General features: G+C 44.3%; 1 protein-coding gene across 12 annotated transcripts in view; it reads left to right on the top strand.

Moving 5' to 3' along the window:
• ZMYND8 (zinc finger MYND-type containing 8) overlaps positions 1–26,707 on the top strand; it is a 111,303-nt gene that overhangs the window by 33,211 nt on the left and 51,385 nt on the right. For 7 of the 12 annotated variants that reach the window (XM_080686421.1, XM_080686415.1, XM_080686420.1 and 4 more), the window contains 7 exons: positions 1,382–1,530; positions 11,893–12,111; positions 15,082–15,195; positions 18,577–18,669; positions 19,769–19,856; positions 22,637–22,692; positions 25,958–26,035. In XM_080686421.1, the coding sequence (XP_080542547.1) occupies positions 1,382–1,530; positions 11,893–12,111; positions 15,082–15,195; positions 18,577–18,669; positions 19,769–19,856; positions 22,637–22,692; positions 25,958–26,035 (797 nt within the window). Of the gene's footprint in view, positions 1–1,381; positions 1,531–11,892; positions 12,112–14,455; positions 14,554–15,081; positions 15,196–18,576; positions 18,670–19,768; positions 19,857–22,636; positions 22,693–25,957; positions 26,036–26,707 lie in introns of those variants that run through there. The other 5 variants (XM_080686412.1, XM_080686419.1, XM_080686422.1 and 2 more) reach the window with 2 other exon arrangements.

The raw sequence follows: 26,707 nt of genomic DNA, 5'->3' as shown, positions 1-26,707 counted from the left end.
GTTAGCGTTTAATTTTCTCTCAGGGTTGTGTCTCAGCGAGAGACCCTGGACATTGGTTCAGGATTTCCCTGAGGCCTGTCTGGTCAGACTGGAGAGTTCCAAAGCAGGGACTGGGTTTTGTCACAGCAGTTCATTGTCTTGCTCTGCGAGCCTGCTGCAAGCAGGCTCCGCCTTTCAGACCAAAGAAAACCATTGGGAGGCCTTGCGTGTGGCCCTATTGGACCCTGTTAACCTGCCCCCGGCGACTCCTGTCCAGACACGGAGGATGGTGACACAGGGTGCTGCCTGCGTGCTGGGATGTGCCCGAGAGTTACACCTGGAGGAGGAACGTCCTCGGGCTGTCTTTGGGGATAACCATCTTTCTGGATCCCCCGTCCCATTTCATCCCATCACCCGTACTCTGCGCAGAGGTCTTTCCTCTTCTGCTGCCTATAGCTTTCATTTCTCAGCACGGGAGGTGCGCCAGGCCGCGCCATCATATCACCCCTAAGCTAACAAGACAGCTATCGGGCATGGAAGGGATTCACAGTCTTGCAGGTGAAGATTGGATGGTGGTGGAAGTATATCTGTTTAAATGAGATTCTGGGAGAATTAAGATAGAAAAGGATGGATTGACAAAGGTGAGGTTAGCATTCCACAGATGAGACTCAGTGAGAAGGTAATTTGTGCTGGTCTCTTTGGCGGAGCGTTGCAAACATAATCCCCAAAGGTGGCTGAGCCATGAGGACTTTCTGGTGGGTGGTTTATATATGTTTTTTGCATAGTTACACGTGGTTTGCCTGATAAACATGAATAAATGTTGTTTTCCATAAAGAAGTATGTTTGCTTTTGCTTTCTTAAATGGGTGGCCTTCCTGGTCTATCTTTCATGGTTTCCTGCTTTTGCCATCAGGAACGGATGTGGAGAAGAAATATTTCTTTGGGATAAAGGACGATACTGGTGCCTGTGTGACGACTCGTGGTAGCTGGGTCATAGCCTCGTCATCAGAGATCCAGTAGGGAAGGGTGGGGATTGTGGCAACAGGGAGGGCACCCTTTCATGTAAAAATGGCTAGCTGGTATTCAGATCTATATCTGTTGCCCTAAGGCCATGGAAGGAAGGTCCTGATCTGTTTCTTTTTAATAGAAGCCAAAAATCTAGGTTATTTTGTAAAGTCTCCCAATTTTTATATTTTGGTAGTGAGTTAAATTTGTTACAAAAATGTTATGCAGGCCACAGAAAGACCATCCGACCTCTGAAATAGGTAACAGAAAGGGGGTGTATTCTAAGGAGGAGGAACCCTGAGACGAAATGGGTGGTGTCCTCCCCACCACCCCCTCCCCAAGGAGGCCAAGGCCTCCCTGACCGCTTTAAAATGTGTGGTCCTGTGTGTCTCTTTCAGATCCTGGCTCCACTGACAGAACAGCCCCGAAAAGAAAGTTCCCTAGCCCTCCGCATTCTTCCAATGGCCACTCGCCACAGGACACGTCAACCAGCCCCATTAAAAAGAAAAAGAAACCCGGCTTACTGAACAGTAACAACAAGGAGCAGGTAAAGGGCCACCGGAACGGCGTCCGCACAGTGGGACCAAGGCTGGAGTGAGAAGCACGGCAGCTCTCGGGGGTCCTTTAAGAGCCGGTGTTCTTGGCACTTAGCAACCTGCCTGACTGGCTGTCATTGGCGTAGGGCGGAGCAGGGCAGCTCAGAATGGGCCTGTGTTGAAATGTGTGGTGGGTTTTCAGATCTGTTCTGGGGACAGGGCAGTCATCCAGATGAGACAAAGATACTTTGCTTTAGGGTTTGGGGCTTTTTTTGGGTTTCTGTTTCATTCTTTAGGAAGGTTCCCCCATGTGGCCGGATGGTATTTTCCTCCTGGGCCACGCCAGCAGGATGGCTCTGGCCTCCGCCTGGAGGTGTTTGTATGGCTGAGCCATGGTCCCTTCTGGTCTCAGTTTTCTCATCTGTAAAATAATGGGTTTGGGTCTGTGGTGAGAGACAGCTACTCTCCCCACCCACTGCTCACGGTAGACTGGTAATTAGTCACCATTCCTTCTCCCTGTGCAGAGACCTGCACTGCAGACCCCACCCTCCCTGGGCAGCCAGGGCCAGTCAACTAAATAGGAACATCTGTTTGCCATCTTGGATGATACTAAGGAAACCTGCTTTAAAAATGACCTGATGCAGGCTAGATATATTTCCGATTAAAAAAAAAAAAAGAGAGAGATGCTTTAGTGGACCATGAGGCCAAATCTCCTGACACTGGAGGGGGCAGGATGACCCGTGGTTCTGGTACCACTTAAGTAAGGAGCCCTCGGATGTATTCATGCATTTCCTGCGTTACGGAGTGCCGGAGTGGGCTCTGGGGATTTGGGGTTGAAGAAAACAAGATTATTGCTTTCACGGGAAGAGACCTAGCAGCGGCTAAATGTTTCTGCACATGCATCTATTTTCATTCTCAAATTATATAGCAAAATGCCAGCTCTGCTTTTTGCTTTGTGGCTCTGTGCCTCGTTTTCCCATCTACTGAAATGGGGATAATGACACTGCTACTATTGATTTCCTAAGGTGGTTAAGATGAATTGAGCCAAGTGACATAAATAATAATAATAATAATAATAACAACAACAACAATTAAGCCAGGCTCTACACTAAATAGCATAAGCACACAACTACAACAGCAGCTCTAGAGATGCCCGAGGCCTGTGCTGTGCAGTAAGATAGGCACCAGCCATGGGTGGCCATCGAGCAGGGGCCAGTGGCAAATGTAACCAAGGAACTGAATTTCTAGTTTAAATTTAAGTGGCTCTCTGGATTGCAGCTACCGTGTTGGACTGTACAGGGCTAAATCATATTAGGAGGTGAAACTGGTGGGTCTGAAATTTCTGGGGGGATCGCAGTATGAAAGACATAGATAATAGTGTTGGTAATAATAAAACTAAAAGCAGTGCTTACACTGTGCTATCATATGACATAGTTTCAGATTCCCCTCTTCACCCCCCCCCCCCCCCCCACGGCCCCATTTTCAGGTGTCTGTGTTAATGCTTATACTAGCCCTTTGGGTGAGGGCTGTCGTCATCGCCATTTCACAGATGAAAACACAGAGGCTTAGAGAGGTCAAGGTCCCTCCTCCAGGCCTCAGAGCGAGTCAGAAGATGCCTTCGAGCTTAGGTCTCCTGTCACCCAGGAGCTTCCACAGCTGTTGAGATTAAAGACTAAGAAAGAAATATGAAGGCCACAGATAATCCCCAAACCTTAACTTAGCCGGCCATTAAGTTCCCGGGCAACACTTTCTCACCAGCTGCCCATAAATCATGAAGCAGATACTGTCCCCTCCTTGCGCCTCCTCCCTGTGTGTCCACATTCTCTCTCTCTCTCCCCCCTCTCCCTCTCCCCCCCCCCCCCCCCCTCTCTTCATTGGCTCCCATCTCTCTTTCTGGAAGCTGGCCAACTTAGACAGCTCATGCTTATTCTCTCCCTTCTCCATCCCCGTGTTAATATAATCTCTCTAACGCTTAAATCTCCTAACCACATTAATATATTTGCCAATCTGTGTCCCCCTCTGGACCATCGGCCTCAGAAAAGTATCCGACGGTTGCTGTCTTGTCTCCCCAGAGTTTGACCCAGAGTGGGAGCTTATGAATATAGAATGTGCTCAGGATGTGGAAAATAGCAAAGCATGGGTGACTACACACAGGGCGCGATTATGCTCCTGAGTAATCCGTCATCCTCAGTCCTGGGTTGAAGAGCTTGCAGGACTGAGACACTGTAGGGAGAGTGTTGCAGACCCGGACCCTGGGCTCTTTCTAGCCCCCTGCACCTGGGAACTGGCTGTGTGACCTTCGCAGTTGCTTCCTCTCTCTGAGCCTCAGTTACATTGTAAAATAAGGGTTTGGACTAGGGACATTATAAGGTTGCTTATAGGTTTGTTTTTCAGTTCTAAAACTCCCTGGGGCTGAATAGCCAGGAGTTGGCCAAAGAGAATAGCCTAGCTGTAAAGAGAAGAAATGGCTGACCTTGGCTCTGTAATTCAGTGTAGCATATAAAGTTCGCATGGGAAGGGCAACCTCTCTCATGCAGAATCTGCTTTCCTAAGAGGAACTTAAATCCTTTTTTAAAAAAAATTCTTCTGGACACTTTCCTTTCCCATTCCCTTTCCTGGCTTCTTTCTTTCTTTTAGGATTATGGAATTAAAACCAAATCGTAGAGCCAAAACCGGTTTGGCTCAGTGGATAGAGCGTCAGCCTGCGGACTCAAGGGTCCCAGGTTCGATTCCGGTCAAGGGCATGTACCTTGGTTGCGGGCACATCCCCAGTAGGGGGCGTGCAGGAGGCAGCTGATCGATGTTTCTCTCTCATCGATGTTTCTAACTCTCTATCCCTCTTCCTTCCTCTCTGTAAAAAAATCAATAAAATATATTTAAAAAAAAAACAAAAAACAAACAAACAAAAAAAAACAAATCGTAGGTCGCAAATGCTGTGTTTGACCAACATAATATAATTCCTGTTAGTCACTAACATTTGAAGATTATGAGATTTTAGATAACAATTTATATTTCTGAGTTCTTATAAAACTCAGAGAATTCTAACAGTTGGAGCTAAGCACATCCTGTCCCTTTATTATTTTAAAAAATATTTTTATGTTTTTATTGATTTTAGAGAAGAGGGGAGAGGGAGAGATAGAAACATCAATGATGAGAGAAGATCATTGATCAGCCGCTTCCAGCATGCCCTCTACTGGGGAATAAGACCTGGTCATGTGCCCTGACCAGGAATCAAACTGTGATCTCCTGGTTCATAGGTCGACACCCAAACTCTGAGCCACACCGGCTGGGCGATCCTGCCCCTTAGACACAGGGCCTGTGTGCTCTGGTTTTCCGCACTCCCCACCCTCCCTTTCGTGTCATGCCCTGCCTGCTTCGCTCATTCCTTCGCTCATGCCTCTGGTTCTCTTAGGTGTTGGGGTTCTTCTTATTTTTGGTATAAAGGTTCTCTACCTCCTTCCTTTTTTCCCCGTTCACTCTAATTTCTTTTTGTTGTTGTTAATCCTCACCCGAGGATATTTTTCCATTGATTTTTAGAGAGAGTGGAAGGGAGGGGAGAGACAGAGAGAGAGAAACATTGATGTGAGACAGACACATCGATTGGTGGCTTCCTGCATGTGCCCCAACCAGGGCCTGAAATCGAACCCATGACCCTTCAGTCCATGGGCTAACACTCTATCCACTGAGCCAAACCTGCTAGGACTTCACTCTAATTTCTCTTCTGTATTCTAGTGTTGTAAAAAGAAAGCCATTTTGGCCTTATAACACCCCCCCACCCCCCGTATTTTTCTATTTTTGGTAGCGACTTTTTATTAGCAGGTGGAGATGCAGGTTGAGTTTTTAAGTTGGAAGCCCATTTCACCCATTTTTCATATATTGGGGCTTCAATACTTTTAGGGGGAATTTCAAGAAAAGCTTTAAAAACATACTTTATTTTTTTGGGGAAAAGTATTCTAATGCTTATAATTAATTTTTAATGCCTCTTGGTCCAGTGGTTTCACCCCTAAAAACATGTAGGTGCTTTTTCTTGGGACTGCTGGAGGGGATGTCCCAAAGCCTGGAGGGGTGCTCTTGGCATTTCGTGGAGCAGGTCAGGTTGCCAAGCACCTTGTCCCCAAATGACATGAGGCCTGGATTGCAAAATACCATCTTCCCTTTAATTCTTGGGTCATTTGAGTTTAAAGAGCCCTTTTGGAAGTCCGTCCCTCCCTCCCTCCCTCCCTCCCTCCCTCCCCTTTCTCCCTCATCAAAGGATTTAAAAATAATTGCTAACAGACTTGTACAAAAAGGCCTTGGGTGTCTATTTGATCAGATATGGCAGAGAAATCCTGGGGCCCCTCCTCACATACAGGGTGTATACATGTCATAAGTGGGTGGGCTAGGACTTACTTTGTTGGGCCCATGCATTGTCTTAAAAACTAGGAAGTTCCACAGAAGTCCTTTGCTGGGCAGGGGCAGTGTAATAGCAGTTGTACCAGGTCAGGTGGCACCATGGTACGTGCCTGCCTCGCTGCCTCAGCCTGGAGCCGAGGGGAAGTGCTCCCCTAGGATGGGCATGAGCTGTGCCCTTCCTGCTATCTCTCCACGTCCAGGCTGAATGCCAGGGCGATTCCTCACACTCCAAGACCAGGTTGTCCATCTTATTTTGCAAGACCCATGCTTTTACCGGTATCCAGTGTGGGAGATCAAAAGCTGGAGAGAGGACTATTTTTATTTATTTATGTTACCTACGTGGCTCCTGTAGGAATTTGAATTTGTGGATACCCCTCCCCCCTACATGTACTCTATGCTTATACAACAGCCAGAGTATCTATTTTCTGGCTTAGGCAGACCAGGGGTTGCAAACTATACTTACTATAACTATAGTCGCAAACTGTAGTCATTACAATACTCTGAGCCTGATTTTGTAAATAAAGTTTTATTGGCCCACAGCCACATTCATTCATTTACATATTGTAAAAAGTTTGCGGCTCCTGGTGTAGACGAAGGCATTGCAGAAATGAATGAACAAGCCTCTCTATTTTCTTGTTAAGCCTACCTGTGGGAGAAGCAGGGAAATCAGAACATTTGCTTACAGAGCCTGCAATTATCCTGTAATAACACAGGTTGCAACCTGTTTGCCTTACCAGCAGGCTGGTAACACACCTATACTTGTAGGGGTGAACCTGAAATGATTTGCTTTTCCTGTTTTAAATGTTCCATATTGGTTATCAGATGATTTTGATGGAGCGGGAAACATTTACAAGCAGCAGATAAGGCAGGTATCTGATTGACAAGGAGATTACCAGGGACTAGGTCTGAGCAACAGCATCCCTGGTTCAGGAAAGAATGGAATCTCCTGAAAGATTGGAGCAGCCTGATGCCCAACTCCTGGCGACCCTCCCAGGAACACCCTCGCCCCACCCTGGTGTGGGGCAGGGGCAAGGACATGGGGAAACCTAATGTCTGAAGTGGCAAACCCTTGGCTTCTGTGCTATAGAAAGGACTTGGGTTGCCCAGTTAGGGAGATCAGCGGCCATATTCGAATTTTCCTGTTAACTTACTGAAAGGAAGTCAGACACTGAACTATGGCGTTCTGCTGTCTTGCAAAAGCCACAAAAGCATTCTCAGGTTAGAGATAGTTCTGCTTGCTTGATATAACAGGTTTTCTTTCTTTTTGTTTGTTAATCCTTACCAGAGGATATTTTTCCATTGATTTTTAGAGAGAGTGTGGAAGGGAGGGGGAGAGACAGAGAGAGAGAAACATCGATGGGAGAGAGACACATTGATTGGTTGCCTCCTGCATTTGGCCCTGCCTGGGATTGAACCTGCAACTGAGGTACATGCCCTTGACCGGAATTGAACATGGGACCCTTTGGTCCGAGGGCCTATGTTCTATCCACTGAGCCAAACCGGCTAGGGCCACAGTTTATCTTTCAATAGGACTTTCTCCTCCTCTTCTAAGCACCCAAAGAAACCCAAACAGATCGCAGACCTGCTACATTAGTGTCTCTCATCTGAGGGCCGTTTGGCTCCCCAAGGCACATTTAGTAACGTCTAGAGACATTTTGGGTCGTCACAATTTTTTTTTTAAAATATATTTTATTGATTTTTTACAGAGAGGAAGGGAGAGGGATAGAGAGCTAGAAACATCGATGAGAGAGAAACATCGATCAGCTGCCTCCTGCACACCCTCCACTGGGGATGTGCTCGCAACCAAGGTACATGCCCTTGAACCGGAATTGAACCTGGGACCTTTCAGTCTGCAGGCCGACGTTCCATCCACTGAGCCAAACCAGCCAGGGCTGGGTCGTCACAATTTTGTGTATGGGGGATGCTATTGGATCTAGCCAGTGAGCTGCACACAGCTACATACAGTGAGCAGGACAGCCCTCCCTCCACCCCCCAAGAATTTTCTGGCCCCAATATCACTGGTGCAGAAGTTGAGAGCTTTTGCTCTAGATAAGGTTACCTTTCATGCCCCCATCTATTATATTTCTCGTATCTTACTAATGCCCAGCTTTTTTCCCCTCCAGCTTTTTGCATTAAGCAGAAATTATTTTTGACCTACAGAGAATGTTCTCTCAGGGTCACTCCATCATCAGAATCTCTTCTGCATCCATCATCCTCTTGTAGGGGGCACAGGGACAAGAGAAAGTTCAGATAATTTTTTTTTTTAAATTTTATTTTCAATTACAGTTTACATTCGATATAATTTTGTGCTAGTTTCAGGTGTACAGCGTAGTGGTTAGAAAAAGCGTATACTTTACAGAGCGATCCCTGATATTTCAAGTATCCACCTGGCACCATACATTATCATTACAATATATTGACTATATTTATTTCCTATGCTGTACTTTATATCCCTGTGACTATTTTTTTTAAAAAAAGTGTTTATTGATTTTAGAGAGAAAGGAAGGGAGAAAGAAAGAGAGAGAGAAACATTGATCAGTTCCCTCCTGCATACACCCTGACCCTGACTGGGGATCAAACTCACAATGTGGGCAAGTGTCCTGACTGGGAATCAAACCTGTAACCCTTTGGTGCACAGGATGATGCTCAACCAACTGAGCCACACCAGCCAGGGCCCTGTGACTGTTCTCTAACTACCAATTTGTACTTTTGAATCCCTTCACCTTTTCCACCCAGTCCCCCCAGGTAAGTCTTTTTAACCTGGTTTTCTCACCAAGTAAGACCCGTAGTGTAGTCTACCCTGAGTACCCCTCTGGGTGGTTGTGAGGATAAAGTGAAGATGGTGTGTGTGACAGTATGTTGAAAAACATAACCTGGGAAGAATATCGTAGCAATGTCACTCTCTGGAAACCAAGTAAATGGTCTCTCTTAAACGTTGAAGTGGAACAGGGACATAACGGGGCTCGAGAGCCACGTATTCCCTGGAGCCAGGTTTTAGAGGACTGGCTTACTTGTGTCTCCGGGCTTGGTGCCATTTTCTTAAACGAGTAAGTCTACTTTCTTGGCTGCAAACTCCTGTTCGAGTTTTATTGGGCTTTGATGCACTCGGGCAAATGGATCCCTTAAGTCAGGTAACAATTTCGGTGCCTAACGTGGGGCTCTTTTGCCTGTGGATTTGGCTATACTGGCTTGGGGCTTGCCACCAGGCCCCTGCCTAGCAGCTGCCCAGACCTATTGTCTTGGAGATGGAGGCTAGATGGCAGTCCGTGACTGGGTGCCCCCTGCCTGTGGCACTTTTGTTTGCAGCATGAGAAACGAGGAATTGAAAAGGCCTAGATTTAGAATGTGCTCTGTTTTTGGGAATTGAAGATGTCTTACGCCCCAGGCCCATGAAAGTGAATCAACGCTACCTATCACATCATCATGAAATTAGACAGAAAAACGCCATGGTTGACATCAGGACCTGAGTCAAGATCAACCAATCAGTACAGCCCAGGACCCCAACTCCCTTAATCACCATGATTTTTATTTTCTGGTCAATGTTTTATTTTCCTTAAGGTTTTATTTTCCTTTTTGAATGAACAGTAGCCATATAAGATTAAACCAGTAATGCAAACATGTTACTGGTTTGTCAATAGGCACGCACACAAAAAGTTCAGACACTGACTCAAATACATATGGGAATTTAGGGAGCCAATTTAATCAGAGCAGTTAAAGATAGATTTTCTATCTTGTTGGACCTTTAACTTTTTCTTATTTCTCTAAATTTTTTATTCTTTTAAAAAGATTTAATCACCACAATTAATAATCTTTCCTGTATATAATCTGTCCCCATGAGGGCCATCGGGGAGCCAGGTTTTAGAGCACTAGGCTTGGTGCCATTACCTTGAAGTAATAACCCTCTACTTTCCTTGTTGCATGCCCCGCTGCCCCTCAATGCAATCACTCTTGAAACTCTTAGTTTTTTTCTTAGTAGAAACCAGAGTAGGAGCTTTAGAAGAATTGGATAATGAGGATCTGCTAGCATCTGTGAGGCTCTTTATCAAGGAAGAGCAGGCATTTTGAGAGCATTAAAACCTCATAATAAAAACCAGGAACAAGGCCTAGGTGCCTGCAATCTTGGCCACTTTCCCCCATTCTCCTGGGGGTTCTAGCCAGAAAGTCTGGCCGGCGTGGCTCAGTGGTTGAGTGTAGATCTGTGAATCAGGAGGTCATGGTTTGATTCCCGGTCAGGGCACATGCCCGGGTTGGGGCTCGATCCCAGGTGTGGGTTGTGCAGGAGGTGGCTGATCAGTGATTCTCTCTCATCATTGATGTTTTTCTCTCGCCCTCTCTGAAATCAATAAAAATATTTTTAAAAAATAAGGGAAAAAGAAAAGTAATGTGAAGATATGAGGCATGAACGGACAAAACTGAGAGAGAAGGTTTTGTTGTTGTTAATCCTCACCGATGATATTTTCCCATTGATTGTTATAGAGAGAGGAAGGGAGGGAAAGGGAAGAAGGGAGGGGGAGGGAGAGAGAGAGAGAAACATTGATGTGAAAGAGACACATTAATCGGTTGCATCCTGCACACTGGATCAAACCTGCAACTCGGGTACGTGCCCTTGACGGGAAATTGAACCCGTGACCTTTTGGTGTGTGGGTCAACACTTTAACCATGGACACACTGGCCAGTGCCTCAGAGATAAGATTTTTTAATCAATAAAGTATTAGAACTGTTTATATCTGAGGACAATTAAAAAAATCTAGCAGCGTGTCTGTGTACCACCAATAACTATTTAGAAAATATAATAGAAAAAGATGCCATTAACAGTACCAACAGACATTATGCAGTCTCTAACCAGTATATGAGATCTTTATGGAGGAAACTAATGTTTTAATGAAGAACAAGAAAAAAGCTTGTTATACAAGGAGGTTTATTCAAAGGTTTGGTACTAGGGTTGTGACTAAGCTATTGTCCATGGAATCGAGGCTGAAAGTGGATTGAGTAGCCTTAAGGTCACACAGCCAGTTACCCCAGGTCATTTTGATGTTTACCACCAGACTATCTCAGACTTCCAAAGCAGAATTTCTTACTGGTTTCCGATAGACATTTTCCTAACGAGTTTCATCTGAGGGATTTTATGTGTTTGGAGTGTGGCTTTGCTGGATTTTATGTTATATCATTAGGGAACTATTTCTCTTGGGGATAAGGTGGGGTCTGGCTCCTGTGAATTGGCCGCCCATCTCATCGTTCTGCCATTGTTGGTCCTAAGTAGGTGCTGTAGCTCCTGGTAGTTGGGGACCTACCATGTTTAAGAATCACGGCTTTAGGAAGCCTCTTGTTGGCTCATAGTATTAAATGCATTCAGGGTAGACTTAAAAAATGGGTGATCATTCTTTGGTGACTCAAATCCACTTGATCTATTCTCCAAAAGCCTGATGTTGAAAGAATCCCAGGGCAAACTGACATTATTTTGTTGGCTTTGCACATTTAGACTTCCATATATATTGGGCTCTTCACTATATCAGCGATATTAGTAATAGTGGCACTGTGTTAAATGCATGCATTGTATCATCCCATTTAATCCCAACCACGATACCATGAAGTTAAGTATTACCGTGCCCATTTTACAGATGAGAAAACTGAAGCTGAGAGGTTAAGAGACCTGTCCAGGGGCATGTAGCTGGTAGAGCTAAAATTTGAACTCAGGTATGCCTGGGTTGTAGTTATTTTGCCATCCTGCTATAGGGCTGCCTATTAATTCTTAGACGTTAGTTTTTCAGTCTATGTCCTCTTAAAATAGAAGCAAGAAAAAAATCTTAATATGTAACGATCTGTAGACTATGTATTGAGTAGCGTAATCCAGGATGGCTTTTTAATGAATGTATGAAATGCTGTAATTGTCTTTTGTTGTTTATTGATGTGTTTGTTAAAATTCCTTTTGAGAATGCACATTTGTTTTGAAACCAAACTTGTCTTTCTTGCCTACATTTCAGTCAGAACTAAGACATGGTCCGTTTTACTATATGAAGCAGCCACTCACCACAGACCCTGTTGATGTTGTACCGCAGGATGGACGAAATGATTTCTACTGCTGGGTTTGTCACCGGGAAGGCCAAGTCCTTTGCTGTGAGCTCTGTCCCCGGGTTTATCACGCTAAGTGTCTGAGACTGACATCGGAACCAGAGGGGGACTGGTTTTGTCCTGAATGTGAGGTCAGTTTCTGATGAATGAATGCATTCTCTGCCTGGTTTCTTCTCCTTTCTCTTTCTCCCGCATATTTTTAACTCTTCAAACCATCAAGATAGAGGGAAAAGAGAAATTTCTTCTTGTTTCTTCTTTCTCTTTCTCCCTTATATTTTTAACTCTTCAAATCATCAAGATACAGGGAAAAGAGAAATTTCTTGCCTTCCAGCTGCTCTGTCCTGGTCATCCATCTCCTTTTTGGACCAACATTGGCAGCGTGGCCTCTTGGAAAGACATTATTTAGATTCTTCATGGGTCTTTGGATCGCTTTGAGATCCTCAACCTTTTCTTTTGTAATGAACATTTCAGAAGTTAACTTACGAATCTACATATTTTGAAAAGGTCTCATGCTGTTTTTCCCTTTCTTGGATGTTGTCTCCTGCTTCATCATTGAATCATCGGCAGTAGCCACGCTAGGCAGACCAGTTTGGGTTGCATGTTCTGTGTGGTTGCCATCTGATGCTTCCGTTCTGGCAGCAACTGCTTCTGTGCTTCTTGGTGCTAGGCAATCCGCAGTAAAGAAAAAGAGGCAAGGATCACATTCTTCTCAGGAGGAAAGGGCAAAAACGAGGCTAAGTAAAGTTACAGACAGTGTGTTAGGAGAAGAGTGCTCTGGAGAAAATGAATTGACGATGAGGAATAGGGAGTGAGGAGGGCGCAGGGTGTTCCCATTTTAAATGAAGAGGTCCAGGAAGCCTTACTAGGATTTGAGAAAGACTTGAAGAGGAGGAGTGAAGATCCTCTAGGCAGAGGGGCAGCAAGCTCAGGACCCCAGGCAGAAAGCACACTGGCACAGTGAAGGGAATGTTATATTTCATTTGTAGCAAAGTCTAAACACTCATTAACATAGTTGTGGTGGTTTCCACTGTTCCTGAAGTGCCTTCTATTCTTGGTGACTTCCAACTATGATGCTTTTCCAAATGCTGAAAATAATGTCGTCTATAAAATCATTTACTATGGAATGTCACGTGATCCGAAGGATCTGTTGGCATTAGATCTCAAACGAGGGAAGCTTTCTGTGTGTGAAATGGAAAGTTTGCCCAGATGTCATTTGTGGGGGGGGGGGGGAAGCAAGCTCTGTGTAGGATAGTGTCTGTGGTACCACTTTGTGTAGGAAAAGGAGAAAAATAAGAAATTAGACGTTCATCCAATAGGATGATGACATTTTAATGGTGTTCTGCCCCTGAAATTGCAAACGATGGCCTCTGGTTCTCTTTGGGTTACTCTAGAGCAGCGGTCGCCATCTGGTGGTCCGTGAGGTCCGAAAGGTTGGCGACCGCTGCTCTAGATGGAGAGATGTGCGGGGCATGTTTTGCTCAGCTACACCCTCTTGGTCAGAACCTCACCTCATTCTTCTGCATTTAGTGTGGGAACTGGAGCCTTCACCGATTTCCTTTTGTCTTGACCATCCCTCCCTTCCTTCATCTTGCAAAAAAGATAGTGGTTCAGAGAGGATGTTTTTGCTGCAAATAATAGATCTTGATGAAAGGTGGCAGAGAAACAAGAGGGTTTTATTAGCATGTGTAGGAAAAACCCAGAGGCAGGGCCAGGCCAGCGTTTGTTTAGAGTCAGACTCTTTCCATTCCATCGTTAGGGCTATGTGTCCCTGCATGACCCCACGATGGCTGCTGGGGATTTTATGACAGTGGCCAACAAAAATCCCCTAAAAGGAGTGTCCCTCTTCACATCCCTTTTTATCAACAGACTTGCTCTTCAGTTCATTGGTCAGGATTGGATCACCAGTCCTTATGCAGAAAAGGCTTGAAAAAGGCACGTCTGGCACTTTTAGTCTATGTCGTGGGCACTACCAGCCAGTAGGGAAGGGCAGGGCTTGGGGGTGTGGGGCAGAGGAGGCGAATGACAGTTGAGCACGCAACCCAAGTGTTCGCCATGGATCGGTTACCTGGACACGAACAGGAATTCACACAAACAGGAGTGCTCTGTCTAAGATTTCAAGCCCCAGTGTTCTTGCGGGGTGACTTGGTGTGGGGCAGGCAGCCGAGAAAACGAGCTCTTTCAGGCTCTCGTCGCCAAGCAATTAGATCCTTGCGTCATGTTCTGTTTTCGGCTTCAGAGCCACTCTGTGTTGCCCTTTTCCTCGACAACCAGACACGTCTGAAAGTTCCTTTTGGAGGCTCCAGAGATAGGAAGAAGGGAAATGAAATCCAAATTAATTGGAGAAAACTTTCTCCGCTCTCTCGACACAGATGGTTCAAGAGTGTTCCCTGCCATCATCGGCCTTGGCTGGTTTTGTTGTCTTTGCTGCATAAGGGTTCTGAAGCTCTGAGATGTAGCACCACCAGGTTGACATAGCAGAATCCCGTTGCAGGCATTTCTCCGGTCTCTTCTTGGATGGGCGTTTCCCTTACAAAGTGGCTGTGCTTCTTGTGTCGTTTGCCGCAGTGTCCTGAGTGAGTTCACATCAGTGGTGACAGAGAACTAAGTCATTTATTATTCGCCACCATCCCTTGGATTCATTCTTTCTATCAGTGATGTCACTGAGTGAGTGGCTTGTCAATTTCCTGAAAGATAGCCCAGAACCTGAAGAACATCTAGATAAGTGGTTGATTTCATTATATGATGAGATCACCCAAAAGCATCAGTGGCCTTTTCTCTTATCCCATTCTTGGGACTCAAGATTGTAATGATGGCGATTTTCAGGTCCCTGCCTAGCTGCAAGCAGCTTTCTCATATTCTGTCATCTTCATGAGCACAGAGCACGTCAATAAGGTAGCCAGTGGATTTGTGTGCTTCTGACCTTTATCCGTGGATCCAGTAAACTCCAAGTAGATTGGAGTCCTTGTCAAGTGAAACAACTGGTCTCACTTGGAAATTATTTCTTCTCTGTGTGAGCTAACTGGAAAGCTAGGAGGAAAAGGAAATCAGGCTGTGGGTAGTAACTTTTCCCTAACTGGCCCTCTGTGTGGTTTGACTTGTAGAAGATTACAGTAGCAGAATGCATCGAGACCCAGAGCAAAGCTATGACAATGCTCACCATCGAACAGTTGTCCTACCTGCTCAAGTTTGCCATTCAGAAAATGAAACAGCCAGGGGTAAGAAGAAAGTTCCTGTTGGTATAAGTGTAAATGAAAGTAGTGACTTTAGTTCTGTTAACCTGTTTTATTTAAAAATCTATCTTTAAAAAAATTAACATATATATATATATAATTTTATTTTATTTTTTACAGAGAGGAAGGGAGAGGGATAGAGAGTTAGAAACATCAATGAGAGAGAAACATCGATCAGCTGCCTCCTGCACACTCCCCACTGGGGATGTGCCCGCAACCAAGGTACATGCCCTTGACTGGAATCGAACCTGGGACCCTTCCATCCACAGGCTGACGCTCTATCCACTGAGCCAAACCAGTCAGGGCTAATATATTTTTATTGATTTCAGAGAGGAAGGGAGAGGGAGAGAGAGAAACGTCAATGATGAGAGAGAATCATTGACTGGCTGCCTCCTGCATGTCCCCCACTGGGGATTGAGCCTGCAACCCAGGCATGTGCCCTGACCGGGAATTGAACCAATCGAACCGTGACCTCCTGGTTCATAGGTCGTAGCCCAGCCGCTGAGCCATGCCAGTGGGCTGTTCTGTTAAGCTCTTACTCCATAATAGCTTTAGCTCTTTAGGCCTTCTCATGTGCCCGGATCCAAACAGGTGTAAATGAAATGTAAATTATGACAGCATTCGGTTCTCTATAATGAGCACTTCTCCAGGACTTCAGTTGGGAAATGACATAGAGTAGAGAAACTTGATGGGCATTTAAAATTCTGATTGGTTATGTAGTGTAAACTCCCTTATACCCCGTTGAGTAAGGGGAGTCTGACTCCTTCCCATGTGAGTTAGTAAACTTCCATTGCAATGAGAGACCTGAATACAACCAGTTTACTTATAATCAGGGTCTGATGATGAAGCCTTCAAGTAAAATTCAACCAGTGTGGTTTCCCATAAAGGGTGGGAATTTGATTAGTTCCTTCAGTGTTGAAATATAGGATTTGGTGTACAGCCCCTTCCCCTTAAGGAAAATTTATTTATTTATTACTATTATTTTTTAAATAATGTATTTTATTGATTTTTTTACAGAGAGGAAGGGAGAGGGATAGAGTTAGAAACATCGATGAGAGAGAAACATCGATCAGCTGCCTCCTGCACACCTCCCACTGGGGATGTGCTCGCAACCAAGGTACATGCCCTTGACCGGAATCGAACCTGGGACCCTTGAGTCCGCAGGCCGACGCTCTATCCACTGAGCCAAACCGGTTAGGGCAAGGAAAATTTGTTTATTGACTTGAGAGAGACAGAGAGAGAGAGATATCAATTTCCCCCCTCCCCTTATTGATGCATTAATTGGTTGGTCCTGACTGGGGATCGAACTTGCAACCTTGGCGTATTGGGATGGCGCTCTAACTAACTGAGCAACCCTACCGGGGCGAAGAAAATCGGTGTGAAAGCAGAGCTGCCACATTCAGCTGGCAAATTGTGCACTTCACTTCGTTTCCCTCCCGAGTGCCAGGCTGATCATCGCCAAGGAGGTTTTAGTTTTCTTGTGACCGTTTTCAGGAAGATGGCAGTAAAATACCTTTCTTCTAAAAATAACCCATACGTTATGCCATTATAATCAACATGTTATGACTTCTTTTCCTACAGAAACTTGAGGATAGAGTTCTCTTTTTCTCATTTGCATTAGTAGCGAACCTTTGTGACTCTTCGGAGTTTGCTTTCTAAGTCCATTGAATCTATAGAAACGTAGAATCTCGGTATTTAGTAACCACTGTGGTTTAATTTCTTTAAAAAAGAAGCTTTTGCTTTGAGATTTCGCATAGTGAAATTTGATATTATGATGAAAAAGATTGAGAGTGTGCCATTTAAGTATTGCTAAATTGTAATCTATTTTTCTCTTTATTAAAATGTCCATCAATGGGAGCAAAAGTGAATAGCCTCCGTTTGGTTAAAAAGACAGATGTTTTTAAAACTACGGAGTTTCCTATTTTGAGTGACAAGGAATTACTTCCTGTTTTTCATAGGCTGAATTATATCTGCTGAGGACTGTTTACAAAAAGAATAATCATGTAGACTTGTCAACACTATAGAATTGTAAACCACAAAGAAAAATTGGAGAAGGCAATTTCTCACATAAGTTGTTTGATATAAAACCAATCAGTGCAGAAAGTTGCTGATTTTTGTGGCAGCATCTTTTAAAAAAATATTTTTATTGCTTTCAGAGAGGAAGGGAAGATAGAAACATCAATGATGAGAGAGAATCATTGATCCGCTGCCTCCTGCACGCCCCCTACTGGGGGTTGAGCCTGCAACCCAGGCATGTGCCCTTGACTGGAATCGCACCTGGGACCCTCCGTCCGCAGGCTGCCGCTCTACCAACTGAGCCAAACCGGCTAGGGCTGTAGTAGCATCCATTAAACTTACAATGGCCACTCATTCATTCTGAATAAAAGGGCTCAGCTGACTGCAAATGGTAACCCACTCAGATCCCTTGCTTGAGTATAATTTGGTATTTATAACTAAAGTAGAGGCCCAATACACAAAATTCATGCAAAAGTAGGCCTTCCTTCCCCCGGCTGCTGGCACCAGCTTCCCTCTGGCACCCGGGACCTGGGCTTCCCTCTGGAAGATCATCTGGAAGGACGTCCGGTCTAATTAGCATATTATGCTTTTATTATTATAGATCTTTTAATTTTTTTTATTGATAAGTAAATACCACCCCTCAACAAATCAGGCTTACATTTTTAGCTGATTCAAGTAGGGCTTAAGAAAATGGATCAAGATGAGAAACTTACACAGTTCCTGTGTTGGAGTAACTGGGCTTTTTAAAGGAGACGCACAGCCTCGCTGTTTAAATTTTTCTCCCACGTGCAAATATCTGCTGGCACTTTGGGAGCTTTATTTGGAGTGTCATTTCTAGGTGTAGCCATATTTTGTCCTCAGTCAGTTTTGATTATGGGTATTTGCAGTGTATAGATAAACTTCGTTCAAAGTTCAGGTCTAAAGGAACTGATTGATAGTTGTCCTTATCAATATTAATACAGGGTGGGCAAAAGTAGGTTTACAGCTATGAGTACGTGAAACACAGACTTCATTCTCGTATTATTATTTATTGTTATTTTCCATGGGAACAAATGTGAACCTACTTTTGTTCCTCCATGTGTAAGAAGAGCAGGAACTGTTATTTGCATATATCTTGAAAAGGGAGCAAATGAAACCAGAACACAGCTGGGTCCATGATTATTGATAAAAAGGCAGAATTAGAAGGGGAACCGATTTGGACCGCTCCTCAGGACCATTCTTTGTGAAAACTTGAGAAGCCTGTTGTCTGAAAAGTTGTTTCCAGTGTAAAGTGCTTGCTGGCATTAATGCTTGGTGTTCCCCAGCAATAATGGGTTTGTGTCTGTGTGTGTGCACATCTTTCCTTTATAGACAGATGCATTCCAGAAGCCTGTTCCGTTGGAACAGCATCCCGACTACGCAGAATACATCTTCCACCCCATGGACCTTTGTACATTGGAAAAGGTTGGCCTCCATCAAAGGACCTCACCGTTGTACCCCACGATTGTCGAGATGACTAAGGATCCACCCTCATTTTTCGTACCCCATCTCAAGATGGTTTCTCTACATTTCCTCTGTGAATTTTTATTGGGACGGAAGAACTTTTATTCCCTAACTTCTTCTGTAACATTTTTGCAAGGATTGCAATGGAGTGTTGCAGTCCACGGATAAGCTCCAAATATTACTTCTGCTTGTGATTCTTCACCTGAAAAAGTCATAGCTTCTAAGAATTAGCGATTTGATGGATTTCAGCCTTAACTCTTCTCTCCCTTTCAGAGGTGCTAATGAGAGCAGCAGGAGGGCAGAAGAGAAAATTAAGTGTCTGGGAAACCTTCACATTAGCAGTGCATTTATGGCTTCATAGAACTTGACTTAATTTACCGATAAGGGTATTTCTTTAATGCCTGGAGGTGTTTTAAAATTCATGCTATATCTCCATGCTGAAAATGACACTTGTAAACCGATAGATTGTGCACAACATCCTGGGTTGATTTTCAAATTGTTGACACCAAAATCTGGGTCAAGAAAGCATGGATGAGGGGAAAACGTGTGCACAGATGATCCCCAAACAGTTAGTCCAACCTGCTTTTGGAAAATTGCACACATCCTCATGGTATTCCAAAAAGCAGGCATTCCAAAAAGGTTGGAATTCTAGCTTCATAAATTAATAGCTTTGGAACTCTGCATATGTTCCTTAACATTCCCATACCTCGGTCCACCTGTCTGTAAAATGGGGATGATAATGACTGCTTCATTGAGTTCTCTCAATCATGAGGCTTATGGGAGACTATTACAAATAATAATAAATACATAAATATATGTTATGTCCTCTTCCATTGGAATAAGCTGCTGTAAAGTGAGAAAATTCAGGTTAGTGTGATAAATTCAGTGGATGCATTTTTATGGAGTTATAGATCTCCACTATAATAGCATCTTGGGAAATGAGTAAAAGCATTAATTAATTTGGCACATGACTGCTAAGAAAATTATGTGGGGGCGCAGGTGCTACTGGCTGTGGCTTGTGTAGACTCAGTGGTGATTATGCTCTGGCTTGTCTCTCCAGAACGCGAAGAAGAAAATGTATGGCTGCACAGAAGCCTTCCTGGCTGACGCCAAGTGGATTTTGCACAACTGCATCATTTATAACGGGGGTGAGTGCGTAGATGATGCCTATGAAAGACAGTATGCTGTGTGTGTTGCCCATTCCTCCGCTCTTCATAAAAAATCCGGCTCTTTTCTCATACATGAGGGCTAATACCTTCGAATACTTGTGTAGGGATTGCTGATATTTGTGAATAGGGGCCGGTGACTGTATTTTACGTATGAGTTGACATCCAAACTGGCTGTGTGATGCTGCTGCCTGTCCTTTTTAAAAACTTCATTGTCACGGAGGAATAATTACATAAGATAAAAGGTACAGATTGTATTGTGTACATTCTATATATTTGACATATGTGTAACCACAACCCCAAATAAGATCTAGAATTTTTTTCATCATCCTATTACATTCCCTCTTTCCCCTTTCCAGTAAATCTGGCCTACTCTTCTGTTCCCTGTCACTGTAGATCAGTTTTGCATATTGTAGAATTTCATGTAAATGGAGTCAGAGATTGCATTGCACTCTTTTGTGTATGGCTACGTGAATGCAGCATAATATTTTTCGGATTCATTTATGTTGTGTATGTCAGTGGTTCATTTCTTTTTATTGCTGTGTTTGTTAGTTTGTTTTATCAACATAGAATTTATTTATTCATTCACCCTGTTGTTGATGGGTATTTGTGTTATTTTCAGCTATTGGTTGCTATGAACAAAGTTGCTGTGAGCATTCTTGTACACGTCTTTGTGTGGACATACATTTTCATTTCTCTTGGGTAAAAACCTAGAAGTGGTATCGCTAGATCACTGAATAGGTTTGTATTTGAGTTTATAAGTGTTTTTGCCAAACTGTTGTGTCATTTTGCACTCTTTCTAACAGTGTATATGAGCCTTAGTTGCTTCATATTCTTGTCAACACTTGGTATTGTTAGTCTTTTTAATTTTAGCCATTCTTGAAGGTCTGAAATATTATGTCATGGTGGTTTTAATTTGTCTTCCTGTAAGGACTAATGGTATTGAGGTTCTTTTTGTGTGCTTATAAGTCATTTGTATATCTTTTAGTAAACCTTTTAAAATCTTTTGCTCCTTTAAAAAATTGGATTTTTGTGTTTTATTGTTGAGTTGTAGAAGAGCTTTATATTCTGAAGAAAGTTTTCTCAGTTGTGTTGTTGTGGATTTAGAGACTTGAGCCTTCTTGACAGAAAAATCTCCTCTTGGCATCTTTCTCATTGCCTTAACTTCTCTCCCACAATCCTCTCTGTTTACCTCTGGCCAGCAGATCTCTCAGTGTCCTGCCCGATCTCGTCCCCAGGCCTTGTCCCCTGCTGGAACAGGCGTTACCTCTTTCTTGATGGCTGTTTCTTATTCTTCAGCCTCAGCTTCTCAGTCCTCTGAAGAGTTTACCCTGGTGAACCAAACCATATCATATGTTATTGTTAAGGGCTGCCACCGTACCTGCCTTTCCCTGCGGCAGCATTTCTTACCTTTCTGGACGGTACTGTTTTTATTTGTTTGAGTTGCTTACCAGGATGTAAGCTCTTTAAGGGCAGGCACCACGTCTTGTTCCCTGCATACCTTTGGGTCTAGTAGACATTCAGGTAATGTGTAAGAAAAGACAGCACGAATGGTAGATGTTTACTTACAGCCCATGTTTTGCTCAGTAGCAGGTTGGGGTGCAGCGAGGGAAGAGAGTCACTAGGCATTGAGAATTTAGATAAAGATGATAATAAACTCAAATCTATAAACAAGTGAATGAGGACTGTTGAGCGAAACACATCAGCACAGCCAGGGTAGGCACTGACTATGGCGAGAGCAGGACACGGATTGCCTACCTCTTCTGGTGGGGCTCCTCCCTGGTCTGGCGGGGTTGCCACTGGACACTCCATGGTTTGTTGGACAGAGTTATCAGATCCCCTGAGTTTTCAAGGCAAGCCAGAAATCTAGGTGCGTATGTGTGTGAGAAATCTTTTTGCCAGAAAACATATAATTTCTGAAAATAAAGTAACATTTGAAGAAAACATGGATTTCTGACCATCTTGTCCTCTGGTTTAGTGCAGAGGTAAGGGATTTAGAGTTCTGGGGCCAGATCTTTAACTCACTAGCTAAGTGAGCTAGTGATGACTCCTGAGCCTTGGCTAACTCATTAATGAAATGGGAATATTCATATCTACTCCCTATATTATGGCTTCTTGAGGGGTTAGCCACAAAATGTATTTGCAGGCACTGGGTACACCAGAGCTACGTAATTCAGTGTCTTTTCCCCCCGTACTCTTCTTGGGTTGGAGTCTGGGACAGTGGGTAGAGGAGGACTCCTTTCCACTAACTTGAGCCTTTAAAGCATCTACTTTTTACAAATAATTTTTATTGATTTTAGAGAGGAAGGGAGAGGGAGAGAGAGATAGAAACATCAGTGATGAGAGAGAATCATTGATTGGCTGCCTCCTGCACGCCCCACACTGGGGATGGAGCCCACAACCCAGGCACATGCCCTGATCGGGAATTGAACCGTGTCCTCCTGGTTCATAGGTCCATACTCAACCGCTGAGCCATGCCAGCCTGCCTGTAAAAGCATCTTTAAATATAAATTCATAGCTTGTAGGGAAATGCCACAAATTGCTCAAGAAAAGCTTACATCAAGGCACAAAGACTGGCTGACAGTTATGGGAGACTACACACAATTTGACTGGCATTAGAAGCCAGAACCTCCTGGTTTTTAGCCTTTAAAAGTTTCATTGTGGGAGAAAGCAAGTTAAAAGGTTGTTAGTGGAAATAAAATCCCAGGGCTGGGCATAAACATGATTCCATTTGAATTAATCCAATTTTCTTATTCCCTTAGGAAATCACAAATTGACGCAAATAGCGAAAATAGTCATCAAAATCTGTGAGCATGAGGTATGTGTTTCCCACTGTTGTGTTTTAAACGTGTCCAGTGTGAGGATAGGGTGGCTGAAGTTTCCATGTGCAGGGTCTCCCAGTGGGTAGCCAGAGTGGTTTTAGAATTTGTTCAGGCACAGAGGGCTCCCTCTCTCCTTAAGGAAAAGTAAAAGCAACTAGCAGGGGACCCCCAATATGTTGTAGAGCATCCTCGCCTTAGCCATGATCTAAAGGAGATGGAAGTGACCATTCTTTAGCTTTGAGTCATGGTCCAGCCCCCGACATGTTTTCTTGGTTGCATAGATAGTGTTCATAACTCCTTCACCCACAGTCTGTGGCATTGCGTCGGGTCCTTTCAGTCTTCCTGCAGAAGATGTTTGACATTATTTGGGGGAAAGGTGCTGACTCTCTCTCACAGAGCAGCCCCGGTGTCCTGGCTAGTCCGTTCCTCTCGCAAATACCAATAGGCTCGATGGTGTGGATGACCAACCTCCTGGGCTGTGCGCCCTGAGGTTGTGGGACAGGCTGGTGGCAGAAACGGTTTCTTTATTAGATCCCCATCGTAAGCATGAAAAACGGTGATGTAATGGCCTCCACCCTGTCCGTGTACATCCATCCATTCATTCATTCATTTGGACAAAATTTGGATACTGTAGGATATGTTCTTGTCTACATGTTCACATAGAAAGAGTTTTATAATCTACATTTTTCACGTAGTTTGAATGTTTTCTCAGGTAATTGAACACATAGGAAGAACAGAATTTTTCATGGCTGTTCTGATGATTTCCGTAGTATAATTGTTAGAAATGTACCTACCAGGTCCAAGGTAGTAATTTAGGGTGATATTTCCGGATTGTCTTTTGGAAAAGCTGTAGCAACTTATACAACAACCTGGAATGAGTGAGCGTGGTCGTTTCTCTGTGCTCTTTCTAATCCTGGAAGTTCTAATGAGGAAAAATACACTTACATAAGGTTGCCCTCGGTGCGATCAGTAAGCACAGAGGCACCGCCCTGTGGCTTTGGTTTGCATTTCTCTGATGAGAAGTGGTCATGGGCTGTTTTTGATACTGTTAATTGGTGAGTAGGAGATTTGTGTGGGTGAATTTTGCAGTTGTTTCCTTGGATAAGGGGAGCGAAGGCCTTTAATTGGTGGGGTGCCCCCAGGTGGAATTTATTGAACCCGGATACTCTCTGACTTTTTTTTTTAAATTTTTTTTTTATTGATTTCATAGAGGAAGGGAGAGGGAGAGAGATACAGAAACATCAATGATGAGAGAGAGTCATCGATCGGCTGCCTCCTGCACACCCCCTACTAGGGATCGAGCCTGCAACCCCTGGCATGTGCCCTTGACTGGAATCGAACCCTGGACCCTCCAGTCCTCGGGCTGACGCTCTACCCACTGAGCCAAATCAGCTAGGGCCTATTTGACATTTTTAGGCAAATTTTTAAATCTTCACCTGAGGATATTTTTCATTGATTCTAGAGAGAAAGGAAGGGAGAGGGAGAGAGAGAAACATTGATCGGTTGCCTCCTGTACATGCCCTGACTGGGGTTTGAACCTGCAACCTAGGTATATGCCCTGACTGGGAATCGAACCTGAAACCTTTTGGTGTATGGGACGATGCTTCAACCAACTGAGCCACCCGCCAGGGCGCTATCTGGCATTTTTTAATCTACCTGTTGGCGGTGCTGTTGCTTAGTGGGCTCCAAGGCCAGGGCTGTCCTGGACATGGTGTTATCACCTTGTTTACTCAGTACCATCAGAATAGAAGTAGACTGGGTAGAAAGGTGTTATACCCCCGGCATTCATTTTTCAGTTATAATCACAAATTATAATTATGAGATTAATAATTCTTAACTGAGCACCTGCCATGTATTTGGCACCTTGCAGGATGGAGAGAAAAATAAGTCTCATGGTGATAAGAAGATGTAGCAACTAACAGGGCAGTGGTGAAGTGCATGGGTTTTGGAGCCCGGCTGCCTGGGTTCAGCTCCTGGCCCTGCCACTTTGCTGCAGTGAGACCTTGGCCATGTTACTTGATTTCTTGGGTCCTCATGTTTTCCTCTGAAATAGTGGAGTCTGAATTCAGATCCATTATGTGAGCTTCCAGGGCCCTTGGTTCTAAGACATGATGATATTTTAAGAAAATGCACTTCCTAAGAGGGAGAAGGAGCCATGGCCAGTGTTGCTCAATGTTTGGAGCACTGGCCTGCAAACTGAATGGTCATGGGTTCAATTTCTGGTCAAGGGCACGCACCTGGGTTGCAGGTTCGATCCCCAGCCATGGTCGGGGCTCCGGGCGTGTGTGGGAAGCAACCACTTGATGTAATTCATGTGTCTCTCTCACATCAGTCTCTCTCTCTTCCTCCCACTCTCCCTCCCTTCTTGTTCTCTACTCTCTAGAAAATCAATGGAAAACATAAAATTTCAAGAAAAGGAGGGATAGGAAGTAATATTATTTTCAGATTGTCAGTAAAATAGGGCAACATGGAATTAACTAATCGTCTGGATGGTGTGAGTAGAGATGCATAGAAACTGAGCATGGCGCCGAAACCAGTTTGGCTCAGTGGATAGAGCGTCGGCCTGCGGACTCAAGGGTCCCGGGTTCAATTCTGGTCAAGGGCATGTACCTTGGTTGCGGGCACATCCCCAGTAGGAGGTGTGCAGGAGGCAGCTGATTGATGTTTCTCTCTCATCAATGTTTCTGGCTCTCTATCCCTCTCCCTTCCTCTCTGTAAAATATCAATAAAATATATTAAAAAAAAAAAAAAAAGAAACTGAGCATGGCAAGTGGAGGCAGGTGGGCCGAGGCCAGCTCACACCTGGTCTTGAAGGAACTGATCAGGTGTTTAGATTTCATTGTTTCTCAATTTGGGCACTTACTGACATTTGAGGCGGAACGTTTCTTTGTTGTGGGGACTGTCCTGTACCTCTTAGATCCCCTTTCAAACCACGCCTCCCTCACTCCCCTTGCCCCAAAAGTTCCTGGAGGTGTTAAACCTCCCTGGTAAAGAACCACTGGTAGAAGATCAAATTGATGTTTGTAGAGGGTGGCTCTGGCTGCTGTGACTCTTTGTGGGGAGTGAGTGGGAGCTGGTAGATGTTCCAGGAGAGGTGATGGCGGCTTGGGCCGGGTGGAAGTGTTGGGGTTGGTGAGAGATAGTCCCTGTTGTGTGACTTTGTTTAGCTAATGTCAGTTGCCAATATCATCTTGCATTTCCCGAGGGCCTAGAAGCCGAGGCCCCGGGGATGCCACCTTTTAACTTATTTCTGCTTTACAGATGAATGAAATCGAAGTATGCCCGGAGTGTTACTTAGCTGCTTGCCAAAAACGCGACAACTGGTTTTGTGAGCCTTGTGTAAGTTGGATTTCCTTCCCTTCGTTTTCTGAACTCTGTGCCTGGATGACTACCCACGACAGCGTTCACTAGGTGGCTTATGCGACCAAACTTTGGATGACATTTTTAAATACTGTTTTTACTGGTAAAGTTATGGCAGAGTGAAAGCAACACAGGTAGGAGAACCTCTTCGGCGGCTTATCGAGAGAGCGGTGACTCGCCAGCGTGATGCAGATAGTGACACAAATGTTAAATGAGTGTGTCATTCACAAATCTATTTTAAGAGGTTTGGAAATACCTCCTTGGATTAAGTCCATGGTCTCTCCAAATATGGTGGTGGCGGTGGTGAGGGGGTCGGGAGAAAAATCACCCTTGTTTCCCTGTGGTTCTGCATTTACCAGTCTGGTGTTCTGTGTAGAGAAATGCAGTTTTGGAGTGGGCTGGTGGCGGTGGAGTACGTTGGGGGCGAGACTGGGCAAGTAAAGTGAACAATGAAAACACAGTTTATGTCTCTCCTTGCCCTTGGAGATGAACACCTGAATGGTTAAGGGTTTGAGGAGCCCTCCATAAAGAACAAAAGAGGCTAATACTGCCCCTTATTACATGCTAGATACAGCGCACGTTTAATCCCCCACCTTCACAGAGGCTATAAGTGCTCCTGTCTCTGAGTTTTGCACAGAAAGGTGGGGTCTT

Source organism: Plecotus auritus (genome assembly GCF_963455305.1).
Source record: "Plecotus auritus genome assembly, chromosome: 8".
Classification (NCBI taxonomy): Eukaryota; Metazoa; Chordata; class Mammalia; order Chiroptera; family Vespertilionidae; genus Plecotus; species Plecotus auritus.
Note: the sequence above shows the minus strand (reverse complement) of the source record. Positions and strands in the feature narration are given on the sequence as shown.